Source organism: Medicago truncatula, chromosome 3 (assembly GCF_003473485.1).
Source record: "Medicago truncatula cultivar Jemalong A17 chromosome 3, MtrunA17r5.0-ANR, whole genome shotgun sequence".
Classification (NCBI taxonomy): domain Eukaryota; kingdom Viridiplantae; phylum Streptophyta; class Magnoliopsida; order Fabales; family Fabaceae; genus Medicago; species Medicago truncatula.
In genome coordinates, this window is record NC_053044.1 from 55,399,607 (window position 1) to 55,420,036 (window position 20,430).

The 20,430-nt window shown below is 30.6% G+C and overlaps 1 protein-coding gene and 1 long non-coding RNA gene across 2 annotated transcripts; both read right to left on the reverse strand.

The window, feature by feature from the left end:
- Positions 1-2,720: 2,720 nt before the first annotated feature.
- LOC11427380 (uncharacterized) lies at positions 2,721-3,662 on the reverse strand. Its single transcript, XR_005645367.1, has 2 exons — positions 3,216-3,662; positions 2,721-3,111 (listed from the first exon to the last, which is right to left on the reverse strand). It is a non-coding gene; the product is annotated as an uncharacterized lncRNA (long non-coding RNA).
- Positions 3,663-9,945: 6,283 nt separating this feature from the next.
- Positions 9,946-11,854, reverse strand: LOC11423511 (transcription factor bHLH93). The gene is made up of 4 exons (XM_003603651.4): positions 11,117-11,854; positions 10,855-11,013; positions 10,590-10,754; positions 9,946-10,233 (listed from the first exon to the last, which is right to left on the reverse strand). The coding sequence occupies exons 1-4, from the start codon at positions 11,717-11,719 to the stop codon at positions 10,147-10,149; spliced, it is 1,014 nt and encodes a 337-aa protein (XP_003603699.1). The 5' UTR covers positions 11,720-11,854; the 3' UTR covers positions 9,946-10,146.
- Positions 11,855-20,430: the final 8,576 nt, after the last annotated feature.

Genomic DNA, 20,430 nt, shown 5'->3' on the forward strand with positions numbered 1-20,430 from the left:
AACTTTGGTGCCAAGAAAGTAGAAACACTTCAATTATTATAAACACATATCATTTCAACATCAGATTATAAACTTCAACATGGACATTTAGTCTTTGTCAAAATGCTGCATAATATATAACCCATCAATCACCAAGCATTATTAAGCAAACATGGCCTTGCTCCTAGTTTTGTCCACCAAATATCGTACAAAACTAAAAGTTGTTTAATACTATAAAAGTTTGTCATTGCTGTTATGTCTTGTGTTGTTTTATGCATTATTTACCTTCTAGCAAATCAAACGCAACCTAAGAGTTTTGCCAAGCTTACATCTTTAAATAAGTTAATTCCAAGTGGAAACCTTATCACTGGTTGTGTGACCCCCTCAATCACTAGGACTTAGTAAGGATTTGACGTTATGCATGAGGTGGAATACTACGAGCACTAACTGGAAAATCATGAGCTTGTTCAAAGTGTCTATGTGGAACCATTGTACTGAAGTTAACCCATACTTCCAAGTATGTCAAAGAACCGGAAACTTCCCCAAATAAACCAAAGTACTGTCTCATGCACACCAGGTTATGCTATATCGTTGAACCTGAAAGAACCGGAAATCTACAATTCTTCTGGTAGATTTTGCTTAATTTTTTTTTCTTGAAATTAACAATATTTGTTCTCATAAGCTATTATTTATTTTCAAATTGAGAACTATGATGAAAAGAAAACATGTATGTATAGGAACCTCTTGTCTGTATTAGGCTTGGATTTAATTCCAAGCAAAAAATAAATTCCATGTGTAACATAACGATATCATCATCAAATATAGTTTCAAAGGAATACTCTAAATTAAATCTAAAATAAAACAAAAACGAAAGCATCCGTGAATCTGGAAATATGAAGATCATAGGTGTACAGTGTACTACCCTGAAAAGTACCATGTCAGTTCTAAAATAAATCTCTTCTTACAATGTAATAAATCTAAAATTCAACATGAAACATATCTACCAGCAATCAACAAGGGAAACTATTATAAAAAACAAAACATTTTACATTTTAGAATTCAAACTTCAGCAGAGTAGAAGACATACATGCATGACTCAAGAAGAGTTCTTTCTCTATGTCAATGGAATGATAGCAAGGTGGAACAAATGATGGCCGTGAAAATATCATCGAGCCAACAACACTAGGATGCACTTTATAGCAGCCCCTCAATTTTAGTCTTTTCTCATAGTTTCATGTGCTTCTCTCCCTTCTATGTGAAGACTAACCTAAATGTAGACAAATTATTGCTCCAATACTTACTTCAATCTCCAAAAGCTCTCCCATTGTTTCTCTCTTCTTCCAAAACTTTCTCCTTCTTCTGGTTTGCACTGCCCTATTTTATACATCACGTTGAATTCCAATTGCCGTCTCATTTCCTTTGGGCCTGCGTGTGTTCTTTTAATTACTTGGGCCTCAAAGTCTGGATTCATTTCTTTTCTCACGCTACTCACTTCTCCATTTTGGCTCGGCTTATATTATATAATCTGAACCAAAAAAGTGTTGTTCAAATTATAAAATTAGAAACATATACTTATATATAAGTAACAATCATAACCTTTTCTCATTTCAGGAGTTGCAAATTATTATTTTTAATTTGGTCAAATAACCTAGTGGATAGAAAGAAATTCACCTTAAAGTGAAAAAATGGGGTAAAAAGTTGAGTATCTCATGACATTTTAGATGCACGAACCATTCTTAGATTACAAATTCTTAATTAAATAATGTTAATCCATATTTCATCACTCCTATGTGTGAAATATAAGTATTTAGCTGTATGATTTGTTTTTCTTTTATATTTAATTTATGCATTGTTAAATCTGGTTTTCTTATACTATTTTGATGCCAAGTGCTATTATAGATATTTGATATATTTCTACTATCATTCTTATATTATATTTTAATATTAATTAAAGTAATTAAAGTGGAAGAATTGGTGAATATGTGGATAATTTTATTTAATTATTTAAAATATAAAGAAATATTACATCAAATATTAAAATGATCTTTCACTTATTATATTTGTTTATAGGCTTAAATATGTATTTGATCTTTGCAATTAGAGGTCGTTTAAAAATTGGTCCCTGTATTCGCTAATCCTTACAATCATTAATCATTTAAAATTTAGTCCTTTGACCAACTTAATCACTGCCAAACATGAAATTCCAATTTTGCCCTTAAGAAGAGGACAAAATATTGAAGAAAGAATTGGAAACCCCGGGGTAAAATTGGAATTTCATGTGACGTGGCAGTGATTAAGTGGGGAGAGGGACGAAATTTTAAATGATTAAACAATGCAGGGGTAAATTGCCAGAATTAGCGATTACAAGGACCAATTTTTAAACGATCCCTAATTGCAAGGATCAAATACATATTTAAGCTTCGTTTATATTTTATAAATAAATACTATGTTGAGCTGTATCGGGAACGGGTCATGCCTCCATTGATAGACTTATATAATTCAGTCATCCTATCATATCTACTTTAAAACATAAAAAACATTCTTCATCATAAGAGACATAAGAATTCTCTCGACCCTAATTTCTCCCAAGTCTCTCTATGGATCCTTCAATCATCCAAGATACACGGATATTCTTTTACAAAATCTCTACGATTTTGATCCTGTGTTCAATTCCAACAAATTTAAGGTGCAAAATGGCAATAAAACAGGAGCACTAGATAATAAGTTTCAGACAGTATAAATTGTCAAAGTTCATTTTTAGAGAGTAAAATGTATCTTAAAAACTAACACTTGTAAAAATAAACTTTCAAAAAAATATAGGCTACGAAGAAAAAGAAAAGAAAAGTGGTAGTATTAATAATTAACCCCCCTAATTTGAGTATATAATTTCATTTGTGCTGTTTAGGAAACTACGGGAAAAAATATCAACACCTGAATCAAAAGAGACTATACAGAACAGAGCCCAACCCACCCTATCAACACATAAATTATTCATTCTGCTGCACATGGATTGTGATTTTTTTTTCATCCGTTGGAGCCAGCCTTACATGGGCATGCCAAAGCTATGAATTTTGGAACCATATCTCCTGGCATCAACACAGGCAAGCTTTGATCATGATTCTCCTTCATCATCTAAACACAATAATAACAAATCACATTAATTAGTTTCCACACAAGAAAAAATTAATGTTTTTTTAGTTACAAAATAGAAATCACTGGCTAGTGAAGTAAATTACCAAAACAGGAAATCCTGGTTTGTGGTGAGAGGAAGCAAATTCTGGTTGTATACGAGGTTGTGGGTTGATAATAACATTAACCACAGAAGATGGAAATAAAAATTGGAGTTTGTCCCAATATAAACAACAACAAAAGAAACAACAAATGAAGAATAACAAGAAAACAAGAAGAGCTAAACCCAATGGGAATCCAATGTATGGTGTCTCTTCAATTTCCATTTTTCTTCTGTATCTGTTGTTTTGACTCTCATTTCACCTGAATGAATGAAACATATATAGGTTTTAATTAATAACCATGAAAAAGCATGACCGAATTTGCTTTTCAATTTATTGGCTTGTTGTTGATAGTGCGCACTTATTTGTGAGTGGAGTTTGATTCATGATGTGAGTCAGATTGAATTTGGTTTAGGAGTGGTGGAGGTACATTTACGTTTCGTACGGCAAACTTTGTTTTATTCATAACAACGACAATCATAATTTTTTATGTCACGTATTCTCATTTCTCAACTTTCTTTTTATCATATTTGAAATAATCAAATGCTGCATAAACTTATTATGTCCATCAATAAAGTAATAAATTTGTTTTTTCATGACTTTAAAAAGAAGGATTCATTATCTGACCTGAAATACAATACTAATTATCTTTAGACATTTTTTCATACTGTTGTGTTTTTTTTAATTTATCCCGACAAAGAAAGCGTCCACTTTCAATGGTACATATTATTCATCAAGTTTTGCACCATAGTGGTGTACTGGTAGTCTAGTACTAGTGTTAAGCACGGGTGCTTATAAAGGTGAAATTTTGAAAAGCAAATTTTCATTCCAAATTGGTGATTCAAAAACAACACTTATTTTACAGCTTATTAATAAAGAATTGGTTCAATTGCTCATTGAAGTAGATTGTGTCGTTCTTAAATTGTAATGATTCGATTAAGTTCTTTTGACACTTCCTCCATCGGGTCTATCAAAATGGAGTGGAGGCATTAGGTCTCTGTCGCTATCAAAAAGTTGAAAATCAAAGGTGGAAAACATTAAAAAGTCGGGCACCTCAATTGGTTTAAGCTAAAAATTAAGGAGTTTAGAGTTTAGGGTTTAAGTCCTATAAAAAAAAGAGTAAAACTAACATAACAATTAACATACTAATATTTTTGTTGTTAAAAAAAGAAGTTGGGGAAAGCATTATATAGTATACTAATATTTTATGTTTTGATACATTTTATAGTTAGAATTTAAAATGGAAAACACATCGAGAAAAAAAAAAAAACTATCGTTATAGACATAAATTGGTGGAAACTTCTACGGTACACATCACAAATTGAGGTGTACCGATACTCCTACTACATAAATTTATAAATTAACAATCATTTTATGAAATAAGTAGTTATGTGTCAATGTTTATATTTTTGAAAACACCATCTCATGAGAAAAAAACATAATTTCATTGTTTATAAGAATTATATTAAATTTTTAACATTTTCTCATAAAAATAATCAATATTCTTCATTATGAGCAATAAAAATTCAAAAGAGTAAATTTTATTTCATCGACGCTTTTGGTAAATAAAATTTAATTATTATAATTGTCAATGATAGAAAGTAATTCTTTTTTCTTTAAAAAACAACTAATTTAATTATTAATTTAATGCTTTGATGTACTGGTACACTCAAAATGTTGGGTGTACCATAGAATTTGATTAAATGAGTATCCTCAACCTCAAGTGGAACAAGTTCAAGAAAAATTCTCCATAATTTTTTTTATCGTTGTTGCATTCGATGACCTCATCATATTTGACAGTATTGAATACCTCGTTTTACAGTTAGCATGCATGAGGTTATAATTTAAAATCTCATGAGATATCTCAATAATGGATATCTCCATTAAAATATCTCACACAAGGTAAATTTTTCTTCCTTACTGCTCTTATTAAGACTACATAATGTTGGTGCTCTTACTATCTCCACTGAATACCTCATAATGATTTTTTTAATTTGGTTGGTATACTTATTTTTTTTCTTGAATAGCAATTGGTTGGTAATTCCTCATAATGTATGAGGACGAAACACTAAACAGACATGATGGATATATGATTAGAGGTGCAAGAAAATGAGGTAGTAAATCGGCACATGTGAGTAATAAAACGACATTATTATTGACTAAACCAACAATCATTTCCATTTTTCAAACAAAATAAATTAGAAGGCTTTACGTGACATGAGTTTTCACTTTTCACATTCAAGTTTCTTAAATAAAAGCCGTGAGGGTCATTTCATTGGTCACAACTCATATCTGAACGATTCTCGTGAATTATACTCCTTCTTTGCTAATATATCAACGTCTCTTCAGAGATTTTGATTTGATTTTAGGAACAGATCTAAATTAACATCCTTCTTTTTCGACAGATCTAAATTACATCTTAATGAGTGTTACAATATTTAATCCTTCAAAATTAACATTAGAGGCAAATATGTTAGGCAAATAATGTGTTAGTTTCCAATGTTTAAACCTCAGATCTCTTCATTAATACTCATCTAATATCCCTCAACTCACCAACTGAGTTGTTTGCTTGGGAAGATTGTGTCGTCGTTATTGCCAAGAGGCTCTAATGTGGTGTGGTTAAACCTTTTTTTTCTTCATAGTACATCATTCATAATTCATGTAAACCAAATAATGTTTTTGTTTCATGACAAATGTTAAAAGTTAGTTTGTTAAATTAATATTTTACTTTTTTGTTGAGTTTGAACCCGGACCTTCAACACATTTTCACTTAACTCAACCATTTAAGTTGCTCAACTCCCCAATAAACAAAATAATGTTAAGTTATCATATTAAATAAATTTTAAAAATGATTTTTTTTAAAGAGGGTTTAAGAATATTATAATTATATCAAAAGAATTTACAAAACAATTCACGATAAATATCATAAAAACTATTTTTTTTTTCATTGACAAAATAGACGGTGCTTTTATAGACAAAAAAAAGGACTATGTGTCCAAAAAAGACACGAACAATTTTATTTAATTTAAATCTTAGAATTATAACTATGGTAGTAGCGATTAATTGTGCATGTAAAAGAAATCTGAATATTGATCCTCTACCACCACATGACGGTCATGTACAATCGGACTATGTGTCCGAAATTATAAGTCGTTTTGAAAAAGAAAAAAATTGTTTAAAATTATATGTTTCTTAACAAGATCATTGCAGTTATTTTTTATATTATATCATTAACTATTTATTATTATATCTTCTTTCAATTTTTTCTATATTATTTATTAACGACAATTTTGTAAAACAATTTATAATATTTCTTTCCCATGCAAAATTTATTATATTTCTTAGTGAAATATCAAAAACGTCGTATAATTTAGGACAAAGGAAGTAAAACCATTGAAGGTGTTTTATAAAAGCGACATGTACTATTTATTTTACTTACAAACAATGTCTTTTTTTCTCTTTCCAATACTAACTTTTTAAAATAGTGCTGCCTTCTAAGACCATTTACAATGGCATGTTGAATTTGCCATTCAACATGTTGAACCCTTGTTGAACCATTGTAGGGGGTGATGAAATGGGAAAAAAGTGAGTTGGAGGAGGGAAGTGTTGAAACAATTCAACATGTTGAATGCCTGGCCCACGGAGACACTTGGCGCGCGCTGATTGGCTGCTCGGATTTTGATCTTCTTAATAATTTGGACCCAATTATTTCATTGCAAATAATTTTATTTTATATTTTTTACCAAAATTCGTAATTTTTTCTCTCTCTATAAATAGAGACTTGGATCATTTGATTTGGACACAGAAAAAAAATCAAGTTTTTCACTCTCTTAATCTTATTATTAGCTTTGTATTAGCCTTTCTTTTGAAGTTTTAGTGTTTATTTAGTTTGTTGTATTGCATTTTATTTATGTTAAGAAAATAAAAATAAATTATTTAAATAAATTTTGTTTTTACAAAAAAAAAATTGTTAAGTGTTTCTTCATTTTAATTTAATTATAATCGATAATTGTAATTTTATGTAATTATAAAAACAAAAATATAAAATTAAATAAGAATAAGAAATAAAATATGGTGGGGTAGGGTGTTGAATGAAAAAACTATTTGGAGAGATAAAAATTGAATGGGTGTTGAATTAAGAGAGAGAAAATGATGTGGAGTGTTGGGAATTGAAAAAGTGGGTGTTGAAGGTTGTTGAATATATTTTGCCATTGTAAATGGTCTAAGACCACCTCCAATGGGTTATTGAAAATGACTTTCAATATGTTGAAACCATTGGAGTGGGGGTATTGAAAATGGAAAAATTCTGAGTTGGAGGAAAGAGGTGTTGAATAGGTTCAACATGTTGAAAGCCTGACCCGCATGGACACGTGGCGTGTCGCGAGTTGTTGAAACAGGCGCGTGTGATGCACGCGCCGATAGAGCGCGTGGGAGAAGCAGACTGCGGAGAGAGAAAGACAAATGGATAAAGGCAGTGACACGTGGCTTGTTACGATTGGCTGCTTGGATTTTTATCTTCTTAATAATTTGGACTCAATTATTTCATAGCAAATAATTTTATTTTTTTACCAAAATTCGTGATTTTTTTTTCTCTATAAATAGAGAGACTTGGATCATTTCATTTGGACACAGAAAAAAAAAACCAAAATTTTCACTCTCTTAATCTTATTATTAGCATTTCTTTTGAAGTTTTAGTCTTTGTTTAGTGAAATGGATCCCAATAATAATCAATTCAATACCCAAATAATAAAAATAAATTATTTTACAAAATTTTGTTTTTCCATAAAAAAACTAAAAAATAAATAGTTAATTGTATTATTTTAATTTAATTATAATCGATAATTTTAGGTAATTATAAAAACAAAAATATAAAATTAAATAAGAATAAGAAATAAAAGGTGATGAGGTAGGTGTTGAATGAAAAAACCATTGGAGATGTAAAAATTGAATAAATGTTGAATTATGAGAGAGAAAATGATGTGGAGTGTTGGGAATTAAAAAAATAAATGTTGAAGGTTATTGAAAATTTGTAACCATTGTACATGATCTAGAGAAGAAGAAAAGTAAAGAAAAAGTTGGGTCCAACATTGCCTACGTCTGGAGTTTTCTACTTACCTAACTTTTGTAAAGAATATCAAATGGTAAGTGGACGTACAATCTTGCTTTGATCGAGGCATGGGACCGTGTTACATCTGCATGCATTGCTTGCTGTGAATGGGTATATAATATATGACTGCTGGCATACATCCCTTAAACTCCCACATATAAATGCAACATGTGGTAATGTGGGTCTAAAATAACTACTTATCCTTTGTTTCATATTACCAAAATAACCTCTCACATAAGTGTATACAAGAGTGGTATGAAAAAAAAGTATCTATCTATATTTTTCCATACTATATATCATGCTTAATTGGTATTTTTTGGTGTCAATATACGGTTAGTTCAAGATCGTGCCCACGCACGCATATACAATGGTTAGTTATATTTTTTTTTGGATAACAAGAGCGCCTAAGTCCGTAAGAGCAAAACCGTTTAACAAACCACATAGTTGAAAAACCAACTAAATCAGCTGAAAGAAAACTACTAATTTGAGAAGCATACACAAGGGAAAATCAGCTTCACAACCCAAATTCGCCAAGGCATCCACGCAAAAATATTTAATCTCCCAATACGAATGGCTACTTCCTCCATACCAATATTACCTCCTTTGTATACACCATCTCTGTTAAGCCTATCACACTGATGATCACACGAGGGCAACCATATATAGAAACTCGTCTACTCTCCTAACATCCTCGGCTGCAACAATACAACCAGGATTCATGTCGCAATTCTGCACTCTCCTTCAAACCCCCATCCATAGCTGACTCGACATCACGAAGTCTCCATCATGCATCGCCAAGTCCAGGGTGCATGACATGCCGTCGCCCAAAACTCCACACAGACACATGGTAGACTTAGAGAGGGAGATGATAAGGTAGTATTGCTAGTGAAAAGATTTTCACGATGTATTTTTATCTAAATGTAATTCGTATGCTTTCTTCTGGGTGTTTATGCACTTATATATGTAAGAATACTAGTATGGCACTATCAAAAAATTTAAAAATTTAGTAAAAATTTGGAATTATAACTCAGTATCTCAAAGTTTATGACTCTCATGTACACTACGCACCAATCCATTGTGCTAAACCATAATATAATTTTTAAATTCTTAAGAGGTGCCTTAAAAGTCTTTTTAATAAAAGTCCTTTGTAAGAATTGAATTATAGCACTTTCTAGCCAATCTTTGCATCTTTTTTATTTTATGTTGCTGTTAGGAATATTCCCTGTCCTCTGTTTTTCTCCTGCTTCCCAAATAATTTCTCTTTATAATTTATCACAAACCCTTTTTAAGTGAAAATCGAGTAAAATATTAAAGATCACATTCTTACATTCTAGAGAAAAGTGTAACATACATAGAAGTTATACAAATAGAGAAATTGAAAAGTGACATCTAAAAGTGATAAGAAGAAAAAAAAGAAAAGAAACAAAAACCCTAACTTTACTTTCTTATCATGTCTCACAATTTTGCTTGAGCCTCCCACATGCATACTCTTAAGGGGCCTGGAAATGGCCACAACTAGGCCCTCTCATCCAAAAATAATATTCATGTTCACAAAGACATGACATGAACGTTTTATGATTGGTAATTGTGCCCAAGATTCATTAGGACAAGTCCATCACACCCTAGCTATTTGATAGAAATTGGCTTTTGTATTATGCATATGTGAGAGAACAAAACCAATCAACATAAATGGGACATCTTCATTTGAAGCAATATTAATAATAATATTATAGCCTCTTCCTCATGAAGAAAACATTATAATAGACATGTCATTTGAATCGATCCTAATGAAGAAAAAACTATCCTAAGTTCACTTGTGGCTATATATTCTCACAAACATCTTCCTCCATACCCTGCACTTCTGAATAAGGCTTGCTTAATATCTTCAGAACTTAGCATTTCCCTTTTCTCCAATTCCTGTTGCATAACACACAAGAAACGCAATTGATTACCTAACTAAGAAAGACTATGTATACTATCATACGATGAATGAAAAATCAGCACTAAAATAAAGTATCCAAAAAAATTAATATTACTTCCTCGGCTCCTTTTTAACAGTCAAATTAAAGTTGTTTACATATACAAAAAAAAAAAAAAAAATCAATAATTTCATTACTTTTGATAAATTTAATTGTCTTTTTCTATAATATCCTTAAAAAAATAGTAGGTAATGTTACATTGAACTTTAAAAACGACGAAGAAATGAAAACACATTTTTACTACAACTGCGACGTTTAAAAAGTAACTAAGGAATTAGTAAGTAACTAATGTACCTCTGAGCAAGAAGCCTGCATTGTGAAATCATTGAAACAGCTAATAACACATTGTTGAATCTCAAGGCCTAATGCTTCCAATGTGTTTACTGTGGATAGCAACAACCCTGGCTTCCCTGCACAACAAATTTCAACCCTTGTGTCCGCGCTCCTCTCCACCTCAAACTGCAAAGTAACAAAAAAATTTAGAAAATAAACATAGAAATAAAAATAATTGGATCCTTCAACACAGATTAATTTCAAAAGGGTCGGTGAAATTTTGTACCTTAGGAGAATTTCTGATTAAGATTTCATTTGGTTTGACATCTTTGACAATGCTTGTCATATTTGAATCTAGTTCAATTTCTTGTTGCAGATTTTTTATTTTCTCTAGAAGCTCTTTCATGTAATCAATAGTATCTCCAAGTATAGCTGTTCTGTCCATCTGTCACATATATTTATCGACCATTCAACAAAACAAATTAGATCGGTATAACAACTAATATACTAACATTCACCTATAAAAAAAAATACATATATGTACCTACCTTGCTTATCTTAGGGACAATTGCTCGTAGCATCGAAAGACGGTCGTTTAATCTCTTTCGTCTTCTCCTTTCAGCCATTAGATTCTTCGACGGTTGTCCTTGAAGTTTCTTCGATCGGTTCTTTCTTTCCATACCATTACCAGTGTTGAAAACTACTGGCATTTCAGGTGATTGTATTGGCTCCATTTTACATGTTGTTTGCAGCTCCAAATTCTGAAGCTCATCATCAAGCAAACCTTGATCTTCTTCTCCCATCATGGACAGTGAAAAGTCTTCTTGAGAAATAAATGGAGTGTCAATACTATTATTATAGTACGAATCAAGAATCTGTGGTGGTGTTGAAGATTCATCAAGTAAGGAACCATAGATTTCATTGAAAGTGTTACTGTAGTGATCATTGTTGTTATAGCTTTGAGGAACTTGTTGAGTACAAGAAGAGTTTGGTAGATATGGTAAAGAGTTTTGTTCAAAACAGTTATCAAAACTCAAGTTACTTGTTGATGAGAAGAATTGATTTTCTTCTTGACTTGGATTGGTAATTTCATATGTTTCTCTTCTTAGAGCCATTAATTCCTCCATGAAATCTCCATCATAGAACTCCATCTATGTGAGAGTGTGCACGTGTTTGTGTTGTGAATGGTAAGAAACACCTTTTGAGAGTATATAATACTAAGATGAAGAATTTATAGGGGAATACAGCTAGGTTAATTTGTGGCATATTAATTATTATAATGCAATATATTTTTTATTTTTTATGTATAATGTTGTATTCATTTCATTGGTGTCTATACTATATATAGCCTAAGACATAAAGGGAATCTGCTTTATATTTCACAGTGGGGTTTATGTCTTTTTCACCGAAATCTCTGCAATAAAAAACACAGACTATATATATAATTGTCATTTTGCTACAAAACTTTGACCCTCACAACTGTCTGGAAACAAAAAGGATTAATATTACTTTTATAAAAACCTGCCAGGTTCTTTGTATGTTTAAAATTCTGTAATATTAATTCTTGTAATCAAACTCTCTTTCTCTAAACCCTTGAACAAAATTTCCCATATGGACCCTACTTCACAATGCTTCCAAAGTTGGGCTTAGCTCACAAAATTCAAACAAGTTGGTGATCTTGTTTTGTTCTTTCTGGTCTACTACTCCTATATGTATTAGTTATGCAAATTTAAGTGCTACCTTCAATGGATATAAGAGTTTGAAATGAGATTCACACTCTATTTTTAAGTTATGTAATGATGAAATTAAACTCAATGTAAAAATTCAATATGGTATTTATCTATCCTTTATATTCATATACCAAGCTTAATAGTGATACGTCTCCATAAAGCTGATTTTGTAAAAATAGTTAGACAAATATATAAATTTAATATATATGTTATTGGAGTCTATCTACTAGCTAGGTTATCCACCGTTCTTATCTATGCACCAAACCCAAATAGTATGGAATGTGAGGGTGTAATGGAGAAAACATAAGTTTTACATGTTGTAATTTTGTAATAATGAATCGCACTCGATATAAAAATGAACTTCTATTTTTTGGATCGCCATCTCTCGAAGCACGAACACTCATAGTTTCATGCATCACTCAATGCATGACATTGATTTGAAATCAGATGGTCAATATCACACAATGAATTGCATTCATTCATGGATCTAAATTGAACGACTGAGAGCTGTAATTTTGTGACACTTACAGCTGGGGAATCCGATTCCGTAATTTGTGTTATTCATTTTTCTAGTTCTACTAGGGGTGAAGCCGTGAAGCTATAAGTGTGGAACCTCTATTACCTCTCCACCTGGCTAGAGTAAGACATATATAATAATATGTAATATTATATATTTATGTATACGAATAAAGTAACAGTGTAATACAACCTTAGTACCTTAGTATATATCTTATAGATCATCCAAATTTGGCGTATGCATTTGGTCTGTTCTATTGTAGGAATAAGCAACATCATAGACATTTCCTAGCTTGTCCTTTTGGTTTCTCTTTAACTAATAATGTCCTTTTAGGGGTTCATTAGTCTTTTTTTCCAATTTAGGCTATACTCTTATGATTAGTTTCTTAACCGTATTCTTGATCCTGATCCTAATTAATCAAGCTAAATGACAATTGAAGTAGTGGTATTGTTCTTATTATCGCCGTTGTAATTTTAAGCGGTTTTTCTTGGTAGTTAAACACTTAAACCTCTAGCTAGAAACATGCACATGATCCTCAAGCAGATTGCATATGATCTCAGGAAGAGTTATATGTCACGCAGTAATTTCTAGTTTTATAAGCTAGTAATAAATTAGGATGTGAGTACTGATTACTATTCATGTAAATATACCTCGTGATAGGTTGTTTGGTTCTGCGGTAACAACTACTCCATATATGTTGAATAAATTAGCTAGTAGTGTGTAGCTTTATTGCTAGCTTTATTTTGAATAAATTGATTTTGTTAAATTGATATCGATTAAAAGTGAGATGAATATGTCCACAAATCTTAACTAAATTGACAAAAACGTTAAAATTGTTATGTCAAATGCTTTGATCGGGGTTCAAATTCCAATTCCTCCACTTATGAGTGTGCGTTTTCAATGGTAGGCATTTTGTTTAGCTATCAAAAAAAAGTGAAATCAATATAAATTGATTAATTTGTGTTCGGACTCTTGATGTTTATGTAAAATTACGTCAAACAATTTTTCTTTATGGAGGTCGAACAAAATCATACGATTATGCCAAAATCAATTATAGACATTCAAAATCAATTTTTTCTCTTAAAATGAGGAGATGCCATTTCCATAGAAGATGTTTTAGGCAAATGAGGAGAGGTTATTTGCATTGTAGTATATGTGTATGTTTGGTTCTAAAATTTTAAGAGACAATTTAAGAGACAAAATTGATTTCGGATGTCTATAATTGATTTTTGCATGATAGTATGGTTTTTAGAACCAAACATACGTGCATACTACAATTCAAATAACCTCTCCTCATGCGCCTAAAACATCTACTATGTTTACAACTTCAATAATGTGTAGGAGGGAAATACATCCTGAAATGTCAACGGAAAAAATGAGCTAATTTTTTAAAGGTGCTGCTAACCGGTGCTTCTGGGGCACCGATTAAGGAGCAATAAATAATTGGATTCCTTCAATTAAAGTTAAAAATAAGTCAATTAATGAGAATAATTTGAAATAGTTGTATTTAATACTCGTAAAATTTCTTTTCCTTTACACGGTTATACTACACACTCAATTTTAGTAATTGTTCCATTATATCCCTGATATCCTTCCTTCATTTCTTAACAAAAATTTGTTTTCCTGTAAATTTTAAACAAGCCAATTTTTTTTCCGTGAATTTTTTTAATCATTTTTTCTTTGAAAACAATTCATGGAAAGCCTATACACACGTATGCATACCAATATAAAGGAAAGAGAAAATTCAAACCTTATTCAAACACAAAATATATATACATATAGGAAAGACCGTACAAAAAAAAAAAGGAGTTGTAGAAAATTGGTGGTAGAGAAATTTTACTTTATGAAATTGAGAAGTAAGATTAAATGGCTGTACCTTTTTAAAGAGCATTGAATACAACTTTCTTTTTAATTTAATTAGTTGATTTATTTTTCGTTTTAATTGAGGTAAAATAATAAATGGGATATGTTAATTTAATGCTCCTTTAGCATTACCTATTTTTTAATTATGATCATCATGTGAAGAATTTAAGACACATGGACAAGCTAAGTTATAATCTACATGTAGTAACAACTAATTTTAGCTATGACTATGATAATGGTAGCCTTGTGGTAGACGATTGCTTGTCAACCATATTCATATAAAATAATACTGCGTGAAAACCCCCACACGTTTTTCTTTTCAAAATTTGCACATACAAAACTAAGTGGCCAAGTCCAAAATAATTCATGGATATGAATGCTCACATTGTGTGGCAGTCATTTATTAGGCCAATTGTATTTACTCTTTGCAATTCTCTTGAATCAGGATAGATTTTTGTCAATCAGTTTAGAATAGGCATTATATATACTCTTTTTTTTGTGCAATAACTAATTCAATAATAAAGACTAATTGAGGTTAGATTTTTAATTATACACAGCGTGAGTGGTATATGACTAAAATTATAGGCATGAATTAAGGTGCACCACTTAAAACTTTGACATCATGGTTGTTTTTGTTGACGGTCGGGTCAACTTAGCCCTTGTGCCACCTCACCTAGCTCTTGGAAGTCTTAGTTATCATGTGTTGTTGCCGCACCGTAGTTCAACCCACATTTTCCTAAACGATATCACCCATAAAACCTACACTCACTATGACCGCCATCCTTCGGCCCACGCCAATCTAAATTAACCCTAGAGTTAATCCAATAAACTTGTATTTTTTGTAAGTAATCCAATCAACTTGTTTTTTCTTTGTAATTCACACTTTTTATCGTGTAATTTTTGAGTGATTTTAATGGCATGTTCCAACCTTAATTATAAACCACTTCTAAAAATATTGTTCCTATTTACAAGTTATTAGATAATTTTATTATTATTTATTATTATTATTATTATTCTAAATATATTATCATTAAGCTATTAGCTTGTCTTGCGATAAAAAAAACAATGATAAACACATTTATATGCTAATGATAATATAAAAAGAATTTTATTTGTATACTCTTTTAGGGTATAATTAATTTACGCATACATCTAATTATATGTTGTTAGTCAACTAATAAATTTATTAATTGATGTGACAACACATTATTAAATTCAGATGTAAAATAATTACTCTAACATATCATAGCAGTTAAATTTATTTAATAATAGTTATACACAATATAAATTTTTATGTGAAAAATGTTAGTTTATACTACATAGAAATAGAGTTATAGTAAACATTGTACAAAAAAACAAAAAAAAACAAAAAAAGAGTTATAGTAGAACAACATTTGTTTCATCATAGAAAATGATTGGTTAGAATAATAAGTTTATGACATTAAAAAAGATTTTGCTTAGTAAATTCACCAATGAGCGACAATTTCAAGCTAGAATTCCACAATCATCAAGTTTGAAATTTAGAAGACACGTCCCCTGAGGCCATGACTTCTCTGTCTCTACAAATATCTCTCGGCAGCCATGCTTTGCACCAAATGATTATAAAGGTGGAATCCAATCATTATCTTCACGAAAAGTTTGTGTAATAAAAAGCTTAAGAGTAGGTTTAGCCCACTAACTTTTTCAAAATTGTGATTTTGTCCCCTGAGAAAAAAACTATAAAATTGCCCTCTAATTTTTGCATATGTGGCAGTTTTTTGGCCCCTAAAATTAATTTTGACTCGGTCTACGCTGACGTGACACCCTAAGTGAGGTGTCACGTGTTATTTATTTTTTTTTTACCAAAAATTGGTTTTGAGGTCAAAACTGCTATAGTTGCAAAACTTACAGGGCAGTTTTGTAGTTTTTTTCTTAGGGACCAAAATTGCAACTTCGTGGAAGTTAGGAGGCGAAAACTACTATAAAGCCAAAAAAAAATTAGGGTCAAGTATTATTTAAACATTTTAAATTAAAAAAATATTTTTTAAAAAATAAAATATTTCATTTTTCATCGCACCAAATAAACAAATTTTCATATAACACTTTACTATTTAAAATCTTCAAAGAGTGTGTCGGAAGCACTCGTTAGCAATTTCTTAAAAATATTAAAAGTATTGGAGTATACTCTCTCTTTTACAAAATAAGGTACTTTGTTGACTGTTGCACACATATTAATGCACGTCTTAGACGTTTAATATCTTTAATTATGTATAAGAAAACAATTATAAAATTTGATAATTTGAAAATATTCATTAGACAAATTAATCCAACATCTTTTGTTTTTTAAGATAATTCAACATCTTATTTACTACCATTTATCTTTATATAATAATAATTAAAAAAATAGATTAAAGTATTTTATACATATAGTGTACATAGTCAAACAATATCACATGTCTTGGGACCGAGGAAGTCTATATCCGTTTCACAATACTTGTCGCTTTTGGGAAATAATTTTGTTTAATAATCATATTACTTGTCACTTTCAAGTTTCGATGCAACATTAATTATTGTCTTGTCAATAATAACATTACCTATTTATTGTAGAGAGATAAATAATAGAATAAAATAATAAATAGTTAAGTGTATTATAGAAAAACGACATATACTATTCACTCCCCAAATAATCCAAGTTACACACCAAAATTACTAATATACCCTTTAATTAAAATAAAAACTTCAATTTAATTCAAAACCCACAAAACACAATTCACCTATTCTCTCAAACCTAGAAAGAAGCACGCACACGCCTGGACGCCTTCATCTTCTTCCTTCCGCTCAGGTATCATCTTCAAGAACAACCAATCGCTCGTGTGTCTTCTTCATTAAGGTTTGTAAGTTTTCAATTCTCCATTAGGGTTTGTAGTTGGACTGTGTTGATTCTACGTATACGTAAATTCAATTTACATGAGTTAAGTAAACTAAGTTTACGTGTTCACCCACATCGTAAACTGAGTTTACTAAGTTTATGTAAACTCAATTTACATAAGGTAAGTAAACTAACGAAAATTCATTTTACGCAGTTTATGTAAACTGAGTTTACATACACTATATAAACTTAGTTTACATAAGTTTAGTAAACTAACGTAAATTCAATTTAAATTGAATTTACTTAGTTAATGTAAACTGAGTTTACGTGTACATGTATAACTTAAATTACTCCATATAATCTTAAATTACATTGACCTTTTTAGAATATGTACGTAAATTTAAATCCACTTGTGACCAATGTAACAATGTCCTTTAACCAAAGGACATTATTATCATTATTACGACTTCTATCATATATACGTAGTTTTCTCAAGTATTGGCACAAAGAATGTAATTTATTATTCATCCGTAACTATCAAAAGATCATGTGGAACATACAGATTCCAGTACGTATATATAGAATTAGAGTAGATGTCCAACTTGGAAGAGAAAGTGACAAAACTTAAGCAGCCACGTACAAGGAGCAGAAAGGACAAAACTTATAATGAATACGTAGGTGGTGGTGGAGAAAACCGCGGCAGTTTTCCTCCTACCTCCCCGACACAAAGTGGTATTCTTGATTACCAGTTTTTTCCATAGTTTTATTAGATTCAGCTTAATGTGACAGCCCACAATATCTTATTTGTGATTCTGGACATTGCACCAAAACCACCTATGTATAATGTATTTACATCTCCAACTCTTGTCTTCTTGCGCTCTTAAACAGTGTGGATTGGGGTCCAAAAAGCCACGAGCCATATACCTAAAGTTAACATTAAATACCGTGCAGTAAAGTAAACAACCTTTTTCTCCACAAGATCGGTCCTTCTCTAGCCTTCTTGTTACAAGAATACAAGTGGTGGCACTAGTAATTAAGAGCCTTTGAGGGACTCAATTGATAAAATTAGAAAAATGTCATTTCAACACAACTTTTGACATAAAAAACATTAATCACATATTTTTTTTATAAGAATATTGGGTAATTCAAGTGATTTGAGCTAGATGAATAGGAGTTGGAGGTCATGAATTCAAATTCATGCGAAGAAAAAAATATTAATTTAACAAACTAACTACTAATATTTATCATTACAAAAACCAATTATTTTATATTGATTTATGTATTTATGTAATTTTATAACTATGTAAAAATAAGCGGTTAATGAATGACTTGCATTTTCTTTATTAAAGAAAGTAATCGAAATGATTAATGAGATGTATGTAAAAAAAGAAGTTAATAACACACTATTAACATTTATCATTTAAAAAAACAATTATTTTACATCGATTTATTTATTTATGCAACTTTATAATTATATAAAAATAAGTGGCATCATCAGAAGACAAGCCAACAACGTAGCTCACTTACTAGCTCGAGCGGCATTATCATATCCTAGTCGTTAAGTATTTGATTATATTTTATCCTGTATTATAACTACTTTGTAGTGTTGTTCCCCCTGGGAATCGAACCCGATATTCCTGGAGTACGTCCTTGGAAGGAGTTCCTTGCCACTGAAGTTCAAACAACTTGGTTGTATTATAACTACTTTGATGAATAAAATGGGTTAATTTTGTGACTGTGAAAAAAAAAATTCCATATATTATCAAGGAAAATGACCAATGAACTTTCTCTTTCGTGATTCATTCTAAATAATCAATTAATATTTTCTGATTGCATATGTGTTAAGACAATTAGTTATGTTCGACATATTGTACCTGTTAGTTAGAGTTTTCACATGAGCGATTCTGGAAATGTCTGCAAATAAGAAAAATACAGAATAGATTAAAATGTAAGTATCGACCTTCTTTGTTAATTATGCTCCAGGAGTTTATAGTCACATAAAGAATAAAAGAAAAATAAATCCCAAGAGTGACTTCCTTTGAAAGAAAAAAAAAAAAACCAAGAGCCTCTAAATAACATGGTTCGGCTGTCTTTCCACTTTAGAGTTATTGAGTTCAAATCTAAATGAAAATGGAGCAACGTTAAAATTTGAGAGTTGATTTTAAAATCCCATTGTGCTATCACTTGGCTAGAGGGATAAGCTCTACAATTATGTGTAGAAAATATTTGATTTACATCAAAACAGAAAAATTAAATGGTTGAAAAACTCTTCTTTAAAAGGTTATAATTCTAAACTCAAACGTGATGCATGCCTTTTTTTTTTTTTACAAGTGTAAAATTTTATTTTTTATTATTATGAATTGGATATTCTTTGCGTGTAATTGGAAAAACCAATCATTCAAACTGTGTAGAACTACAATAGATGAGAACAAAACTTTTTTTTGAGAGATTTAACAGAGCTACATTTCTATAATTGGATTCAAACTCGGACAATTGCAACATTTTCATTGAATCTTTATTTACTTGCGGTCGGTGAGTACAATATCGATAACTAGGGTTAATATTTGTTTAGGTCATGCCTTGAGAATGATCTCAAGGTGAGTATTTATAGCCATTTTGAGCTTATAATTATGTGACTTAGGCCCTAAGTCACGTTTTATATATTGACCACATGCTCTAGATGTTTCTAGAAGCCGATAATGACAGTGGTGAGTTTTCAGCAATGGATCGAAATAGACAATTAACTGATAATCGGTGCTTATCTCACAGTGAAACAAACGGTTTTGGACATAATTCAAAGATGTTTACTTTTTTTTAGTTAGGACCACATACCATACCTGAGCAATTGAAAATGGTTTAAAATATAAAATTAATAACTACTCAGATTTAGATTGAATCCGATGT